This window comes from Pleurotus ostreatus, assembly GCF_014466165.1.
Source record: "Pleurotus ostreatus strain PC9 chromosome Unknown scaffold_8, whole genome shotgun sequence".
Lineage (NCBI taxonomy): Eukaryota > Fungi > Basidiomycota > Agaricomycetes > Agaricales > Pleurotaceae > Pleurotus > Pleurotus ostreatus.
Window position 1 is genome coordinate 704,624 of NW_023503163.1, and position 18,288 is coordinate 722,911.

At 50.5% G+C, this 18,288-nt stretch overlaps 6 protein-coding genes across 6 annotated transcripts; 5 read left to right on the forward strand and 1 right to left on the reverse strand.

Annotated features, from left to right (window-relative positions):
• Positions 1–451: 451 nt before the first annotated feature.
• Positions 452–3,412, forward strand: PC9H_010548 (uncharacterized protein; the record flags this gene model as incomplete). The annotated part of the gene is made up of 10 exons (XM_036780041.1): positions 452–984; positions 1,047–1,205; positions 1,253–1,379; positions 1,438–1,851; positions 1,903–2,040; positions 2,100–2,636; positions 2,688–2,977; positions 3,028–3,081; positions 3,141–3,184; positions 3,246–3,412. 10 exons carry the CDS (start codon positions 452–454, stop codon positions 3,410–3,412), a joined length of 2,463 nt encoding a protein of 820 aa, XP_036627424.1.
• Positions 3,413–3,878: 466 nt separating this feature from the next.
• Positions 3,879–4,167, forward strand: PC9H_010549 (uncharacterized protein; the record flags this gene model as incomplete). The annotated part of the gene is made up of 2 exons (XM_036780042.1): positions 3,879–4,131; positions 4,160–4,167. 2 exons carry the CDS (start codon positions 3,879–3,881, stop codon positions 4,165–4,167), a joined length of 261 nt encoding a protein of 86 aa, XP_036627425.1.
• A 402-nt stretch (positions 4,168–4,569) lies between these two features.
• PC9H_010550 (uncharacterized protein) lies at positions 4,570–5,796 on the forward strand (the record flags this gene model as incomplete). The annotated part of the gene is made up of 5 exons (XM_036780043.1): positions 4,570–4,635; positions 4,691–4,890; positions 4,941–5,199; positions 5,254–5,524; positions 5,648–5,796. The coding sequence occupies 5 exons, from the start codon at positions 4,570–4,572 to the stop codon at positions 5,794–5,796; spliced, it is 945 nt and encodes a 314-aa protein (XP_036627426.1).
• A 223-nt stretch (positions 5,797–6,019) lies between these two features.
• PC9H_010551 (uncharacterized protein) lies at positions 6,020–9,672 on the reverse strand (the record flags this gene model as incomplete). Its single annotated transcript, XM_036780044.1, has 8 exons — positions 6,020–7,251; positions 7,310–7,550; positions 7,614–7,632; positions 7,690–8,645; positions 8,697–9,259; positions 9,309–9,447; positions 9,502–9,543; positions 9,601–9,672. The coding sequence occupies 8 exons, from the start codon at positions 9,670–9,672 to the stop codon at positions 6,020–6,022; spliced, it is 3,264 nt and encodes a 1,087-aa protein (XP_036627427.1).
• A 6,476-nt stretch (positions 9,673–16,148) lies between these two features.
• PC9H_010552 (uncharacterized protein) lies at positions 16,149–17,212 on the forward strand (the record flags this gene model as incomplete). Its single annotated transcript, XM_036780045.1, has 4 exons — positions 16,149–16,343; positions 16,413–16,505; positions 16,568–16,961; positions 17,010–17,212. The coding sequence occupies 4 exons, from the start codon at positions 16,149–16,151 to the stop codon at positions 17,210–17,212; spliced, it is 885 nt and encodes a 294-aa protein (XP_036627428.1).
• Positions 17,213–17,401: 189 nt separating this feature from the next.
• Positions 17,402–18,229, forward strand: PC9H_010553 (uncharacterized protein; the record flags this gene model as incomplete). Its single annotated transcript, XM_036780046.1, has 2 exons — positions 17,402–18,075; positions 18,124–18,229. 2 exons carry the CDS (start codon positions 17,402–17,404, stop codon positions 18,227–18,229), a joined length of 780 nt encoding a protein of 259 aa, XP_036627429.1.
• Positions 18,230–18,288: the final 59 nt, after the last annotated feature.

An 18,288-nucleotide genomic window follows, 5' to 3' on the forward strand; every position in this document is an offset into this window, starting at 1 on the left:
TCAAGTGCGTCCATATCTCTCCATATGTGCATCGTGCGCCCGAAACGCGAATTTCGAGTCCTGGTATGCATGGTCATCACGACAAGATCCGTTCTTAGTCATGGACAGTTTTTTTGGGTTCCATGCAGTGAGGTCTCAAGTACGCCCTGTGGAGTTGTTGGCAATGAATAATCATACTCAAGAAGAAATGCAACCTCACTTAACACTCACCTGAAATTCAGTATGTACAATCATCAGGTTGGCAAGGTCGCAGTCCAGCTAGTACTGAACCCGCACCAGACTGACAGTTGTGGACACCGACAGTTGTCGAGAAGCATCATGATCATCACATGAGCGTGGGTTTGTTTTCATTGTTGGTATGTTTACCACCGTAAATCCTCTGTGAGGGCAGAAAGTCAAAAATCGCGGAGTCAGTGGTGACCGTTCTCCTCAAGATTGATTGCTTTATATTATGGACGCGCAGGCTCCTCTGGGAGGAGCATACCAAGTCCCCCTTTCCCGTCCGGTTCGGAATTCAGCTCCAGCGACCGGACAACCTCAGCCGTTGACGCGCAAGCCGACTACGCTCGCACACCATGCAGATCAGCAACAAACAGCCTCTACCGATCCGACATGGCCTGTCATGAAGTCTGCTTATTATCAGGCTCCCAGCGACCAACAGGAATCACCCATGTATTCCCACCTCGCCCCTGGAAGCATAAATCTCCAGCTACCTTCTGATTCGTATAGAACGGCCGACCTCTCCACTTTAGCTCAAGTGTCTAGTGAACTAGGTTATGTGCCCGATCCGACGGGTCACGTTTCAGGCCCTTCTGCACCCGTCACCTCGTCAAATGCACCCGGTCCCAATCTTACACACGGAGATAACGCGTCAGCTTCTACCAAGAAACGACGGCCGAAACCAAAGATTCAGCTCGCCCCCAATCAACCTCCAACAACTCAAGGGAAGCCCAGGGCACGCGTTTATCTCGCCTGCCTTCAATGGTATGTACTGAGGACATTACGCGTGCCAGGTGGACTGAATATTTTCGGTGTTTAGCCGTCAGCGCAAAACGCGCTGTGATGGTGCAAAGCCAATATGTCACAACTGCAGCCGTCGTGAGAATGGTGGATTCGACTGTTCTTATGATGCCCAACCCAGGCGCAGGGGTCCAGACAAAATGCCTGGCGCTCGGCAAAGGCAGCAGGAGGCCGAAGAAGGCCTCGTTCGCCGCCGACGTAGAAGACAGGAAACAACTCAACAATCGGATAGTCAGGAGCCTTCTGACACACAGCCTCATATTCACCCTGACGGACCGTCTATCGAACTGCTGGCTGCACCCTCGGAGCCACCGACGGCATCCCAGAGCTACTATCCAACACAATATGGATCAACACAGGTATGAAGGTCATCCTCTCTTTTATGTTAGTTCCTGATGATGGTCACGTTGTCACCAGTCGATTCCCTTGCAGTTACATGACACGGATGTATTCATCGAAGATACGATCACGCCACTAGGACCAGTATATCCTCATGGCTTCATCGTTCCGTTGGACGAAAATGGGGACGAGGTCCAGGATGAAGGTCACACCATGACAAGCGAGCCATCAGTCAACTTTACTCGCAAAATTTGGTGGGATTCGTTGTTGTCCTTATACATCAATCCCTACTCCCCTCCTCCCCTTCTCACAAATGCTCAGCGAGAAATGGCCACGGCCGAAATTACGGCCGACCTTCAATCGCTCTTCCACATCTCGAACTACTGGTTCTACTTCTTCCACCTGCCTACGTTTTTCGGGAAATTCTGCCACCCCACTAAACGGGAGCAAATGCAACCAAGCCTGTTACTGGCGCTCCTGGGTATGTCAATTGTAAGTGGCGTTCAACTTATATCAGGTATGTTGTCGCAGATGGTGTTTTAGTTCTTTAAATCCTCCGAGGTCGAGAATGGCCATGAGGGAAGGCGTCGAGCCCTCAGACTTATGGATGAGGCTCAAAGCGCGATGCACGCCAGTTATAACTCGGGGTGGATCGACGAAGAACTTGTGCAGGCCGCTTGGGTAATTCTGCCTATAAGTATATCCCCCCTTCACAGCGCTAATGTCCAATGTCTCCTCAGCTTCAAGCCACGTTTGAAGCATGCGCGCACCCGTGCCATTCGACCGTCAGATCCAGCTCTGCTATGGTTTATCTGGACAGCCTTATCCGGAGTCTGGCTTTAACGAAAGTCGATGCTGGAGATCCCGGAACTTCCTACTTTGAACCAGGCGCTGTTCCCCACGCCGTAGCTCAGACTCTCACATACACCGATGCACCAGTTCCTGCCTATAATACGATGGACAATCCTCTTTTCGTACCGTCCCAGCGCTCTGTTGTCCCTGTTAATCCCTTTGTCAGGCACGCAGAGATAGACCGGGTGGAAGGCTGTTCATGCAACTCGTACACTCTAGCCACGAGATGGCCGGCATCCATGGAACATGTCCCGCTCTGGGCCTATACGCCGGCTTGGGATGAGTCGTGGGACGAGGGGCAGATTAGACGGGAGTCTTGTCGCAGACTCTGCTGGAGTGCTATGACCCTTGCAGCTGGGTTTATATCCTACATGACGGCCCATAAAGTTGCCCCTCTAGATTTGTTCATCGCGGATCCTGCCAATGTGAGTAGTACTAAATATCCTTGAACGACAGACCACTTATGAAGAGGGTAGTATGCTATCCTGTTCAACGGGGAATGCTACACTCGATCCCCGACCTTTATTGGATCACCCTCACCGTCGCCATCCCCTAAAGATACGATCTGGGCACTTCATGATCGGTTATACCTCCTTTGGCACAGTTGCATGCGTGCGCGAACCATCACCACCACATCAAATGAGCAGAAAGCACAGTTTGCGATATCTGCGTGGATGGAGGCCGATTCCTTGGAGCAAGCGTTGAGTAGGCATACTTGCAACCTGGAGAGGGCTTACATATACCAGGGAAGGGAGTATCTATTCAAGTTCGCGCTTTCCCATCTTTGCGTCCCTCGCTTGCTGACCGGAGTTCTAGCATACGCATGTACGTTTCACATGAATTCTCGCGTCACATTCCACTTGTGACTTCGTATGTATTTCTCTGCGTCAGACTTAAGGCATCTGACACCTGATCTATCCTTAATTTAGCGGCGTCACTGCCAGCTTTAATAAAAAGAAAGCCGAGGAATGGTGTAAGTCTTTAAATCATTGCCGCATCCCCTTCACCAATGTGACGGCATGGCACGCGTTCAGTGAAGCATCAGGCCGCTGTCGCGCAGCGCGTCATGTATGGGTTATCCACCGTTACTGGACACTCGACCAACCTTCTGTACCGGAGACCTTTCTTTGTCTTCTGGTTTATGGGCCAAATACAAAGGCGCGTTCATCTCGATCATGATGTCCTCCGAAGACATGTCTAATTGTTTGTGAATAGAGCTCTCACACTATGGGAAGCCGACAATTCTCTAATTGTCGCGCTTGACAATTGCAAAGCTTTGTTGCGACCGATTGATTATCTCACTTCGATTTGGCCATGCAATGGTGAGCTACTTGCAACGCGTTATAGTTGTGAATTTGACATTCCGTATTGTAGAGCAAAGAGCTCGCTACATTCGTTTACGCAAGCGTCTGGCCAATGCCTGCCACAGTGCAGGACATCCTCCCCCTCCCCCAATGGACCCGCAGATAATGCCGTTGTGTTAGTTATGTCCATGCGTTGCTTTTGTTTTGTTTTCGTGTGCTATGTAGATGTCGTATATGCTTTGTTTACCCCTGTAAATAGTCACGTGTTGGCCTACATTATTACCGTTCGTTAGCTGGAACAGAGTGGCCACCTTAATTCGACTCATCCACCACCCTCTACGATTCATGTCCTGCATCCTTTAAATGGCCCACAACTCACTGCATCACCAACAAACTGTGAATTCTTTACTGTTAAACGTACCCGCTCAACCCCTTCAGCTCCTGAAACGACCTGCCTCTCCATCGTTCGAAGGCATGGAGGAATCTAGTAGAAAGCGTCAGAAGGAACATGTCTCAAACGAGGTGCCGAGTCAAGAACCAAGCGCGAATGTAGTAGACCAAGAGCCCGTTATCGATGGCGGGGCTCTCGTCAACGGACTAGCGGAAGAGCTGCAATGTGGATGTTGTGCTGCATTGGTCTACAGGCCGGTAATTGTGTCACCTTGCCAGCACTTTTTCTGCGGGAGGTGAGCGTTTGCCCTGACATCGGATTTCGTGAACTATACTCAAAACCTCGGGGTTCAGTTGTTGCGTGCAATGGATTCGCGTAAGTGGCAGCACATTCTATCAATAGCCCGCGCCGCCATGATGGTATCGAGGCAAGAAGTATCCTGAATATTCTATGCCCGTGCTTTGCAAGTAGTTGATGCTGGCTCAAGAAGGCTTACGGGCTGTTCATATTGCCATTTTTGTCCGTCACTGGTGTTGCGACTAACGTGCCTCTGTATAGAATGGTGGCACCAACTGTCCTTCATGCCGTGGAGTTTCCAACATTGTTACACCATTCAGAGCCTTGCAGCCTATACTAGACACATTGCTACTCGCTGCTCCCTATATGTCGCGCACCGAACGCGAAAGGGCGCAAGCTGATGAGTTATACAAAGGTGGCTCATCTATGCGCGTTAGTGAATTATCTACTTGTGAATGTATAATTACGCTCAATCCAGTTCCTACAGCTTCCTTCTCCACGATCTGCCTCTCCGGAACCAAATATCAACCAGAGTACAGAGTACGCGCGTCCTTGTCCTCATTGCTCACCAGATAACGCCTTCGGCTGGTCCTGTCCCATCCCCGTATCTGATCCCAACACGGACGTTGAACACGCATGGCCTGTCGAAGATGGCCTCCCTCCAGGTCACCAACACTGTGGTAATTGGTAGGAAATATCTCGTGATTTGCTTCAACCTTGGCTGAATATCCTTACAGCGAAAATCTCACTGCTGTTCAAGCCCCGTCTACCACGAAATGCGACTTTTGTCAAGTCTACTTCTGTGGCATCGAGGTACAGGGCCGCTGTGTAGCTACCCCCCTCTCAACACAATCTCCACACGGCATGTCGGATGTGGGGGACCTTATCCAGTCCGCAGATGTCTACGATTGCTTCGATGGTAACACCGTTGAAGTTGAGATTATGCTCGACTACCTAACTGCTCAGGGCATAACTCCTCGGCACATATACCGCGAGGTTTGTATCCTCTTCATGCCTTCGTCACCACCCTACAATCTGACTTCTCTGTAGATAGTAACGCATCTGCAGTCGCAACCTGGCGGGTTCAGGCCCTTGATAGACTTGGAGCTCTTTGTCGATAACCACAACGTATCACCTGGCGTAGACCCTGATCCCAACGCGCCCAGAAACAGGATATGCCGTCTTTGCGCGTCTGAGATCCTTCTCTGGGGTCTGCGAGATTGGTGGGTTAGGGAGCGTCAGAAGGGGTTCTTAGAAGAAGACGTTATGGCCCGTAAGGATTGTGCCGAAGGGCAAGCTTGTTCCAGACAGAAAGATCTTGGTGGGTTTATGAATGCTTGTCTTACCATACTATATACTAACTTAACCTCTGTTCCGTAGCTCACGCTAGAGAGTGTATGCCCTACAATTTCGTTCTTGATGCATTGTACTGACGATGTCTCAGATAACCACATGATCGCACCTCGACCGACCGATGCTGCCAACGTGTCTGAGGCCCCTCCAACTAATGAAATGGCCGAAGCTCCCGCCCAGCTGCCTGCCAACATTTTGACGCCTTTACCCCCGATTGCTGACCTTCTTCAACATCTGTAGCATGACCATATCGCCAACCTTTCCTTCTGCGTCTCTCTCTGGAAGCCTTATATGATGTACTATATTATTTCACAAACATACAGATATACTAAGATTAAGTACCACAGATGACGCCACAGATCCCGTAGCAAATTACAAACGATTGACCGGTTCCATAACAATAGATGAAGGACAGACAACAGGGAGAGAACCCAGAACGAGGATAGAAGAGAGAGATTACATTTCACATTACGAGTCCGCTTAGCCCGCCAAACACTGCAGCTTGCTCTCTTTTTGCGGATTTGTCGCTGTTTAAGGAGCGCCGGTCTGTGTCAGGTTGTTTCTTGTTCTTGTCTTTGAGCTCCTGTGCAAGCCTTTCCACTCGGGCCTTTGCTTCAGCCTTCTTTTTCTTCTTCTCTTCGGCTTTAATCATCTTGGGATCAAACCCGCTGACATACGCTCCAAAATCGGGTTGCGATTTCGCCGACTTGATAGTATGGGTGGACTTCGCGCTCACATTCGACCTGAAACGCGAGAGCGGGTTCATGCTTGCAAACCGTGGGCTGGGAGCAAGGCCAGGAGTGGGGGGAGGCGAGGGGGGCACTGGCGAACTAGTGAAAGAACGAGAGGAAGGTGGGGGCGTCGTGGCTACGAAAGACGGTTCCTCGCCTTTAAACCATTCGACGTTCGGCTTCTTTTTCGGCCATGCTGGGACAACTGAATTCTTAGGGAGGGGAGGGATGACTCGCACGGCCGTAGGACTATTAGGGCCGTGGTTGGGGAGACGGTACAAGATTTCTTGGTCCTCCGGGAGGCGCTCTTCTATGATTTCCAAGTGTTTCGTAGATGAGGAAGCGATATCGGGGGTTGTGGGGGGATATGTTGGTGTGCGTGGTGAGTAGGGTTGCGAACGAGCTGTGCTGGCCAGCGAACTCATCGACGCTGAAGATGATAGGGATGGTGTGTCACTATCGGAGCGAGCCGTCGAAGGGCGTGACCGTTGAGTAGGAAGATGGAAAGGAATCTGTGATACACTAGGGGCAGTGGGCCGAGAATAGCGGGGAGGATCGTACTCGTCGACGTCAGAGTCCCAATACAAAGAAGATACACGGGAGGGAGGTGTCGTGGGGTCGCCGAACGATTCGGCCACAGGCGAGAGGAAGTTGTTCGGACCACGCGACGACGGAGATATTTCTTCATCTTCGTAATTGTCGTAGAACATCTCCATGACGGCATCGAGGCTGTAGTCGGAATTTGGGAGCACTTCCTCGGGTTCGTCGAGTTGTGGATGTTCATCAATGAAGGTGTGCGCCGCGTGGACCAGGGACGGGGACATGAGCTCAGCAACCTCCGAGATCTCGTATTCCGTGTTGGTGGACAGGACACTGATCCGTCGAGACACGGAGGGGCGGCGACCAGGGGCACCGGGGATCGTCAGTGTCGGCAAGCCCGCTTCTATACCACGAGGCGCTACATCTAGAAGCAATAGCAATGTGTATTCGAAGACTATCCAAAAATATGAATCATATATAACCATACGTACTAGGTTTAAGCGAGAACGTGGAGCCGATTGGAGGTTGGTCACCCTGAGCGGGACCGCGCCAGTGAGCATCTGAAGTACCTCGAGGGCGAGTGGCGAAACTGCCAGGATCTTTAGGGCCGCCGTCTAGCCGACCGTTACCGCCATTACCGCCATTAGAGCCAGGTGGCCGTCCGTCGCCTGAACCTGGACCTTTATCCCCTTTGTCACGAGAAGGCCGTTTCTGACTGTATGACTATACGGGAAATCGATGTTAGTCAAAATTGAAATACGCGTCCACGCAGGGAAAACAAATTACCATAACAGTTTTCAACGCCCTGTATCATATGCATATCAGATGGCACAACATATGTAGCATATGGGAGCCGACGTACCTTATCTGGAGGCTGCGGCAACTGCAGAGGGTAGCGACTTCGTAGACACCTACTGAGGTAGAGTTTGACAGAGCTTTGTGCATCGCATGTTTGACCAAAGATTGGAGGTGAGTAATGTTGTAGTTACTAGAAAGGACTAATAGCTGGCTAAGCACTGCCGGGGCATGCTGCAGCGGGGTGATGAGAGCAAGGGAGTAGAAGTACTGCAGCAATGCGAGTGTGATAGGATAAGGTTCTGACAGATGGAATGACCTCGGCGTCAGTCTGGGGTCAGGTCGTAGCTCTCCTGCAGCGTCTTTGCCTGGCAGATCCGGCTGGGGGACATGCATGGGGGAATTCGGTAACGTTTGCGCTGTGTTCTTCGCGAGCTGTGTGAATTTCGCTCGCTCCTCCTTGAACCAAGGCCATCGCTCTTCAAGGATTTTTCGAGAGCAAGGGATCTTCCTTCCATCATCACATATTATCTCGAAGTCGGTGATTATCCGCTCCTCAAGGGCCGCGAGGCCGAGCTCCTGCGATGCAATGTCAATTCGCAGCTTGGGGGGTTGATAGATACCGAAGGCCTCCAAATCCACAACGGCGACGTGGTCCCAACTAAGCAAGCGCCGGTTATAGTCGTCCACCAGGTTGCCGTCTCGGTTCCCGAAGATGAGAAACTTGTTGGCTTCCGTCCAGAGACATCCACGAAACCACGAGCCTGTGGATACGGCACTGCCCGGGTCGATCCGTGACCATGTCATGTTGATAAGGTCTAGCGCCCATATGGAAAAAGATTGATAGGTATGGGCGAGATAGGTACCAGCGATGATGAGATGAGTTCCCAGGATGGCCCCGGTGGGAAATCGCAGGCCGGGAGGAAATGAGGTACCGGTCATAGCGGCGGAACGCTCTTGGATCGTCAAGTCGGCATTGGGGAGAGGGTAGAAAACCTCGAGTTCTCGTTTGACGTCAGTAAACTACGCGTTAGAGGTGTCAGGTCAACCATAGGACACTGCCTGGCCACTCACGTTGTAATTGCTGTACAGGTAGATGTTACTTGGGAAAGCATCTGAAGGAGTCGCAGAGTAAGGGAGATGAACAAGACTTTCAGATGCAGTGAAGTCAGAAGACTTTGAAGGGGCATTGTCTGTCTTGAACCGTGTACCGGGCTGGCCCAATGTAGTAGGCCCTTGCTCTGCTCGGAGTTCTTCCTGGGGTAGCCGCACGCAGTAATCAGACGAGACAGCAACACTGCGATAGGTGCCACAGTGCCGAGGATAGTCCCGCCGGCGTGTCCATGTACGAGTGACCAGATCGTATACACACACGTCGTCCAACCATACATTGAAGAAATCCTGCCCGCCGATGATAAACAAGCGGTTAGATGTGACTGATGACAAGTGGGCATAGCGAGCGCGGGGCACGAGAGAATCGTCTGGATCGGCCACGGGCGAGTTGGACATGGACGCCGGCATCCAGCGCCGCGTCGCGATGTCGAAGAACCGGACGTCGTTCAGGACGCACAGGTCGTCCGGATTGGGAGAATCGACTCTGTTGCTCATCCCTCCGAAGACGATCAGCTGGTTGTTCCCTGTATACACGTATTATTAATAGCTTAGTCTCAATGGTACTTGACGCACAAGTATCAGCGCTGTGGAAGTAGCGAGCTCGGGGGACATCGTCTTCTGGGTTTGGCGGGATCTTCTCCCATCGAAATGTGGCCAAGTCGAAAACGTACATGTCGGAAACCATTCTGCGTTCGGTTACCAATCTACCTCCCTGCTCACAGCGTCAACGCCGTTCCCTTGGCCCTCCAGGAAGTCAGGGACTCACGAAGAGATACATCTTGGAGCCAACGACAGTGGTGGACGCGCCCTGAAGGAATCGGGATTGAGGGCGCGCGAGGCATAGTCAGCAAGCAGCAGCACATACCACTAGCTTCGCCGGGACATCTCCTATCGTCTTGCGGCAGAAGGTGGTCAAATCAGATATAGAGTGCAGCATCCTGGCTGCTGGGGTGGTGGTGGAAGGGAAAGAAAAGGTGTAGGCTGAGTGAACCCTGCAGCTAGCTGATACGCCAGTACTAAAAGCATCATATCACTGTCAGAAACAGTGATTAGGACCCCGAAAGCAACCAACCCCTGATCAGACTTTAGAAGCACATGCAAGAACGCTATCATCAAGACGGTAAACCATTTATGCCCGCAAATTCCACAGAAATGCGGGAGTTGTGCACTGAGCGCATGCCGTGGCGTATAACATATCCCCGCTTCGATGGGAATTCATTGTCGCATCAGAAGTCCCGGGACTCCACTCAGTGAGAGTGCGGCGTCGCGGTGTTTTTGTTGCCAGCTTCGGCCGGTCAATGCGCTTCAATGCGCTGCGATTCCCATATAACATTGAGTTTTCATTTGGTTTTCAGAATATCCATCCTTGACGAAGTCAACATTTCCCGATATGGAACCATATTTGGGCGCTTAGCGACGAATCCGGTATTAGCACGTGACATATTTCAGACTCAGTGTCCCGGTCCGCTCATCTATATCAGGTGGCATGCGTATTTTCTCCCACGGGATAAATCTAGGGGTTAAAGTCAAAGGGATAAGTCAAAGGGATAAGTCTGTAGACATCTGCAGACAATGGTCGGTGATCTCGGTTCGCAATTGTTATATGATTGGTTGATTTGATGTGATTCATCACGTGCGTGACAGTTCGTGTGAAGCGTTTGCCACGTACCTAGCGTGTCCGAGCGCGTTCGTTTCCATTGCCAACGTTGTCAGCGCCGTCCGCCTCCGCTGCGTACGCAGAAACCAACGATGGGCAACACCACCAGTCAATCAAGGTAACCCTTAGCAAGATATTGTTGGCATGTATATATTCATACTTCTATGTGAATAAATTGAAGATTCCTCTGTATCTCTTATTGTTCAACCAACTCACCTTTCGCAGCGAGCAGTCAGCCACCTTCCAGTCCCAGTGCTTTCAAACACGAGCGCGCATCAGCTTTCGAGAAGCTAGAGAGCAAGAGTTCCTTCGCAGGAGTCCAGTTCACCAAGGGCACTCACTTCGGGATGAGAATGCAGGTAAGTCCGGACCTTAGTACTGTTGGATGGAGGTGTATTAACCAGGTTACATTATAGCTCCTCCCTCTGCAACTGCCCCCTCCGACGCTCATCATTCCCGATATCTCCAGCCAACTACTGTCCATAACCAGGTGTTGACTCCACCCCCATCTGAAGTACCTAACCGGCGTGCCTTGGCTCAGCGGGAACGAAGAGCTCGAGAGCGTGCTGAAATGGTCCATCAATTAGCTCTTCGAGGAGATGCCCCTCTGACACCAGCAACCAGCGCGCTGAACTCTGATCGTCGTTCGATAGCACAACAAGCCCGAAGACAGTGCGAACGTCTTCAACGGGAACAGATGGAAGTACCAACCACGTCCCCTTTGGCCAGCGAACCTACTCTGAATCGCCGATCAATCGCTCAGCAAGCCCGCAGGGAGCGAGAACGAAATGAGCGGCAGCGGGAGGCGACACCTCAACCTTTGGAATTCCCGCCAACCCCAAGCAGCGAGCCACCCGTAAGTCGTCGATCAATCGCCCAGCAAGCCCGCAGGGAACGCGAGCGCATTGAGCGTGAGCACGAGACCGCCCAGCAACTATCACAGCCTGGAACTCTGTCAGTGGGCGAGCTGGCCCCAAGTCGCCGATCACTTGCTCAGCAGGCCCGAAGAGAGCGCGAGCGTGCTCAACGACTTAACATGGCACCAGACACTTTGCGCCAATTGCCGACACCACCTGCTACTCAACAAGGTGTCCCAGGTAAGTGTGATGTTGCGGGTCGCTTGCTTTTTGTTCACGCTGTACTAGGCCGCCCAAACCCTGGCCGAATGGTCACTTCGGCTACAAATTTGTTCATGGCAGCTCGCCACGCATACATTGACCCCCCGACAAGGCACGATCTAGGCCGCATGAACATTCAATGCCCTCATTGCTCCGCCCTCCATTGGAATGATGAACGTACATACAACTCAAGACGATGCCTAACGCCGGCCTTTGGCACATGCTGCAATCATGGGAAAGTGGAATTACCACCACCACGCCCGCCGCCTGACACTCTGCGCCTGTTGCTCGACGCAGATGACCCTCAATCCCGCGAGTTCAGAGCAAACATACGGATGTATAATATGGCCCTCGCTTTCACGTCGCTTGGTGTCAAGCAAGATCATAGTATCAACCAGCGGTTCGGTGGCAATACATGGGTCTTTCGCATCCAAGGCCAGTTACACCACAACTCTGGTGCCCTTGAATCAGAGGAAGGTACTGCACCTTCGTATGCACAACTCTACATTCATGACCCCGATGTTGCCCTGCGCCAGCGCATGAACCGTAATTCTACGCTATCGCAAGACACGATGTCTGCCCTTCAGACAATGCTGATCCAGCATCACCAGTATGCCGCCGTATTCAAACAAGCATTCGAGATTCTGAGGGATCTTGAGAATACCCCAGATGCCGAGATCAAGCTTCGTGTACAGCCATCGTCGGGTGAACACCGAGGTCGCCACAACCTGCCAACCGTTAACGAGGTTGCCATGATTATGCCGGGCGATACCTCATCACCAGATTACCGCGATATTGTTCTTCGGTGCCGCATGCCTCCTGGACAGACAAGACTTTACCGGATCCATGAGGGCCATCCTGCATATACACCACTACACTACGTGCTTCTCTTCCCTTTCGGAGAGCATGGATGGCATCAAGGGCTTTTACAGGTTGACCGAGAGGCCGGGAAGAAATCAAATTTGTCGCAAACCCGATATGCGGCATACCAACTTCATGTTCGTCCGGGTCAATATTCTACTCTTCTCCGAGGTGGTCGTCTATTTCAACAATTGCTCATCGATTGGTGGGCATCGGCCGATCAAGCCAATCTTCGGTTTCACTACACAAATCAAAACTCCTACCGTGCTTCTCTATTTAGTGGATTTTTCGATGCTCTCATGCACGATATGAATATTGATTTACATCAACTAGGAACTCGATACATCCTACCATCGTCCTACATCGGCGGTCCCCGTCACATGCAGCAACGGTTTCAAGATGCTATGGCAATTGCGAGACGATATCGAAAGGTGGATCTATTTATTACCGTTACAGCCAATCCTCAGTGGCCGGAAATTACGAGAGAGCTTCTGCCCAACCAAACAGTGTATGATCGGCCTGACCTGGTAGCACGAGTGTTTTACCTGAAGAAGCGCGCGATTCTGGACGATATCTGCAAGCATGGGATCTTTGGGCGCACCGTTGGCTGGGTTTATACTATCGAGTTTCAAAAGCGGGGTCTCCCTCACATGCACTTGCTGATTTTTCTTCAGGAAGGCCAGAAGCTTTTAACACCCGAAGATGTCGACTCCTGCATATCAGCAGAGTGGCCCGATCCTGTTTCTCAACCACTTCTGTATGAAACGGTCCGAACTTGCATGGTTCATGGCCCTTGCGGCTCGCTCAACCCCAATTCGCCATGCATGGAAAACCGCCGCTGTACAAAACATTATCCAAAGGACTTTCAGCCATTCACTCAGTTCAACGACGACGGGTATCCCCTCTACCGAAGACGAGACGATGGTCGAAAGTACCACATTGGTCAGCATGAACTTGACAACCGATGGATTGTGCCTTACTCGCCTTATCTTTCTGGAAAGTACAACTGCCATATTAATGTGGAGTGCGCTGTCATGTTACGCTCCGTCAAATACCCATTCAAATACATACACAAAGGCGGCGACCGTGCGACACTCGAAATTGAGCTCGATGAGATACGAACATATTTGCAAGGCCGGTATATTGCAGCATCTGAGGCATCGTGGCGTCTTTTCCACTTTCCTGTTCATGATCAAATCCCGACTGTTGTTCGGCTTCAAGTCCATCTTCCTGGACAGCATATGATCCGGTTCAACCCAGATGAAGACCCTCAAGCACTTCTAGAACGCGCGGCAAATGAGAAGACTACACTCACTGAATTCTTCGCTGCGAACAGGGATCCTGGGGCTCTAGGCAACGAAGCTCGGAAGTATACGTACTCGGAATTTCCTGAGCACTTCACTTGGAAGGATGGCACTAAATGGTCACTTAGGAAGCAGTTCCGTGGTGAATCCCCGCCAATCGGTCGAATGTACTTTGTACCACCATCTGCCGGAGAGCGATTTTACCTCCGGACACTCTTAACCACTGTCAAGGGGCCGACATCATTTGAGGACCTCCGTCGCTATCAAGGAACATTATACCCGACCTTTCGAGAGGCTTGCATCGCGCGTGGGTTGCTAGAAGATGATGGAGAGTGGCGGATGTGCCTTCAAGAAGCATCTGTCATGCAAACTGGCTCTCGCCTTCGATGTCTTTTTGCGACGATGCTTCTTTTTTGCCATCCTGTTGAGCCAAGCCACCTTTGGGATGAGTTCCGTCACCACATTTGTGACGACTTATGGCATCGTCTTCGTTTGGCAGGCCGCGCAAACCCGTCCAATGAGGATGTCTACGACTATGGTCTATACCTTATCGACAGAGTCCTTCGCCAATCTGGGCACTCACTTTCTGAGTTCCACTCCATGCCGCAATGGTCGCAAGACTGGGAGAGCATCGTTGACAATCCACTTATCATCGAGCAGCTCAACTACAACCGGGAAATGGAGCGTAATGATGCAGAGGCTCGAATTCAACAGCTTAACCATGATCAACAGACAGCCTTCGAGTCTATCATGGCATCAGTTCTGGAGAATCGTGGGTGGACCTTTTTTCTTGACGGTCCCGGTGGAACTGGGAAGACGTTTATATACAACACACTCTGTAACCGTGTCCGTAGTGAAGGGTGGATCGTACTTTGTGTTGCGTCGTCGGGAATTGCAGCTCTGCTTATGCCAGGAGGACGTACTGCTCACTCTCAGTTCAAGATCCCAATTGATGGTTTGACCGAGAGCTCCATGTGTTCCATTACAAAGGAATCCAACCTTGCTGGCCTTCTGCGAGCAACTCGACTCATTCTCTGGGATGAAGCGTTGATGCAGCACCGGCATACTCACGAAGCACTTGATCGAACATTGAAGGATATCCGCAACTGCAGCAAACCTTTCGGTGGCCTCACTGTTGTTTTTGGAGGAGATTTTCAACAAACACTTCCTGTTGTTCCAAAAGGCACGCAAGAACAAATCGTTGATGCATCTCTTCCACGGTCATACATTTGGACCTACATCAAGTCAGATGACCATGACCATGTCCTCCGGCTTCGTCAGAATATGCGATTGGATGCTGGGGAGGATGAAACAGAGTTTGGAAATTGGTTACTCAGAGTTGGTCATGGGTATGATGTACAAGATGACGGCAAGATTGACATTCCTGAAGAAATGGTTTGCACGGATTCAAAGTCATTGGTAGACTTTGTTTATCCTGATATCCATGGTATCACCCCGCCTCCGGAGTACTTCCTTGATCGGACCATTCTTGCTGCTAGAAATGCAGATGTCGACGATATCAATGATAACATCCTTCAACAGATGGCTGGCGACACAATCAACTACATCAGTGCCGACTCAATTGAAAACGATGACGGTTCTCAGTCGGAACGTGAAAATGAAATTCCTGTCGAGTTTCTACGAACTCTCGAAGCACCTGGCCTTCCACCAGGAAAGCTATCGGTGAAGATGGGATGCCCTCTGATCCTTCTCCGAAATCTTGCTCCAGGGCGCGGACTCTGCAATGGAACTCGCCTTATCCTTCGGCGAGCCACAGATCGTGTACTTGAAGTACAAGTCATAGGCGGTCATTTTCATGGCGAGGTTTCATTTATTCCTCGCATCACACTCACACCATCCGGAAAGGACGCCGAGTTCACATTCACTTTACGTCGCCGTCAATTCCCGGTGCGCCTTGCGTTCTCAATGACCATCAACAAGGCACAAGGCCAGTCTGTTCGCTTTGTCGGACTTGATCTTCGTGTGCCCGTATTTTCACATGGTCAATTGTATGTCGCATTGTCAAGAGCTACATCACGTCACCGTATAAAACTACTACTACCTAATCTAAATGAGGAGATGAAGGCCGTAAATATTGTATACAAAGAAGTACTTACTGATTAGAGTATTTTATATTATATGTATTATATTATTACTTAGTACAGCAATAGTCTCATTATTGTACCGACTCAGATGAAACATGCAAACCACCAGTGGGCACTGATTTCGGAAGGTATCATTCTTTGAGCATTCGTGAATATTCCAGCCCATTCGCTGACGTACATTAGACACATGTTTCTAAAACGTCAAGAATCTCAAGCTCAGCCCTTGACCATGATCTACCGGTATATAAGGTGCTGGTGCTGAGGCCGAATCCCCAGCAAGTTGCACTATCACTCTCGCTCTTTCCTTAACCACTCTCGCTCTCATTATTCTCTTACTCTACGTTTACACTCACTCTCCCTTTTTAATTATGGCGTCAAAGATCATCGGCCTCACAGTTCTCACCAACCCTCGCACTCCAGTGGCAAACCCTCATGTTGTGTTCTTCGACGCAAACTTCTGGTTAGCTGATGGCATTCAACTGCTTGGATGCCTCCGATACTATAACCGTTCACGCATCACATTTGATGATGTTGAACCCATACCCTGTGTTATTGATGCATCTGTACGTCGTGCATCTTACGTCTCTAATGGTGACAATAACAACTACTATTACAATTCAATCACCTCTTAGATTGCAGCAATGACTTCTCAGGCGAACATTGATGCCCCTGAGCTTCCAGATAGCGAGAAGAAGGAGTATCAAATCGTTGGAGACATCACATGGGTGAGTACTGAATACACTGACCTGTTTCCATTGTCTCACTACGTCCTTCAATTCGAACTCAGATGATTCCTGTCGGAGAGATTGCGCCTGAAGCACTTCAGTGCCCTCCATACTTGTATCTAGGTGGTGTAGTAAAGGCCTCGCAGAAAGACACCGGCACCGACACTGCCAGATTCGACATTGTTTGTAGCCAATGGCTAAACGCTTACCGCCACGACCAACGCCTTTCCAAGCTTCCGGTCCGCATCTTCATCAGCAAAACTCACCGCTGCCCCGATCCGAAAAAGATCTGCCCTGCCGATGACACTTGGGTCTCCGTACAGGCAGGGCGGCTCTCTAAGTTTATTCTCAATGATGCTGGGTGGCTCACGCAACTCGATGTTGACATGGGTGCGGATGGAACAATAGCATTCATGGGTAAATGGACCCCTCCGTTTACCCCCATAAAGACACCAGGTAAGCTACATTCAAATGACAGTGATCTGAACTTAATTGTGTTCACAGGAAATGCGCTGTCGGCAGGTAATAATGGGAAGAGGCGCAAATTCAGCTATGGGTCCCTTGCAGAAAGGGGAAGTCCTCTCCCTCGAAACCCGGCCAAGCGCAGTCGTATCGAGAACTTGGCGCTCGCTTCCAGTGAGAGCTCAATCGCATCTCTTGAGGACACACCTTCGATGTCATCTGTCTGCCCGGAGCCAGCAGCTTGAGTCCTATGTTCCCATATCATGATGCCAGTTACCTTATCAATATATCTATCTACCTACTAATCACCAAGTTTTTCGTAACATTCATTCATCAATTATCTAGCTTCAATATTACTCTCATTTGCACGTTATATTCAGAACTCAGCCCCGCGTGCGAAGCACGGGTTCGCAGCTAGTCGATTATGAGGACCAATGTTTCGTGCTCTCAGTGAATTGACCAGGAGAACCTTCATCTCGACCCCAATACCCAAGCATAGCACCGCAATGGACTACCACATCGCTCAACCGTCCCCCGACAAGCTTCAAGTTCTACCTCACAATCAATACCACTCTTCCGATGTTCTTACCCCCTCGACAACTAACCCCTCTCCGATAGTCCAGTTCAAAGAGTGGTTCACCGAAGTCGTAAACGCTAAGGTTGTACCCGAGCCGGAAAGCATGTGCGTCTCGACATGTACACCATCTGGGATCCCATCCTCCCGATTTGTCCTCTTCAAAGAAGTCGACACAAGGGGATTCATATTCTACACGAATTACTCCTCACGCAAATCGCAAGAACTTCTTGCTAATCCCTATGCTGCGCTGGCATTTTATTGGAGAGAAGTCCATAGATCGGTACGAGTCGTTGGGAAGGTGGAGAAGGTCAGTCGCGAGAAAAGCGAAGAGTATTTCAAGGGTAGACCCATTGGAAGTCAACTGGGCGCATGGGCGAGCAGACAGAGTAGTGTGGTAGAGGAAGGGGAAGTGCAGTCACGACTGGAAGAAATAAAGGATCGATTCGGCGTGAAAGATCAAGAGGGTACAACAACAGACCACGGGATTATACCGACACCAGAATTTTGGGGTGGGTGGAGGATTGTACCCTTGTAAGCCTTTATGTCCGTGATGCATCAGGATTCTAACGATCATCACAGCGAGGTAGAATTCTGGAGCGGGAAGCCATCACGATTACACGATAGGGTACGCTACACACGGGTCGGAAATGACTCGGATTGGAAAATAGAAAGGCTTGCTCCATAGCATCATCACTATATATACACTTATATATATCACTACCACGGTGTTATCATTGTACTAAC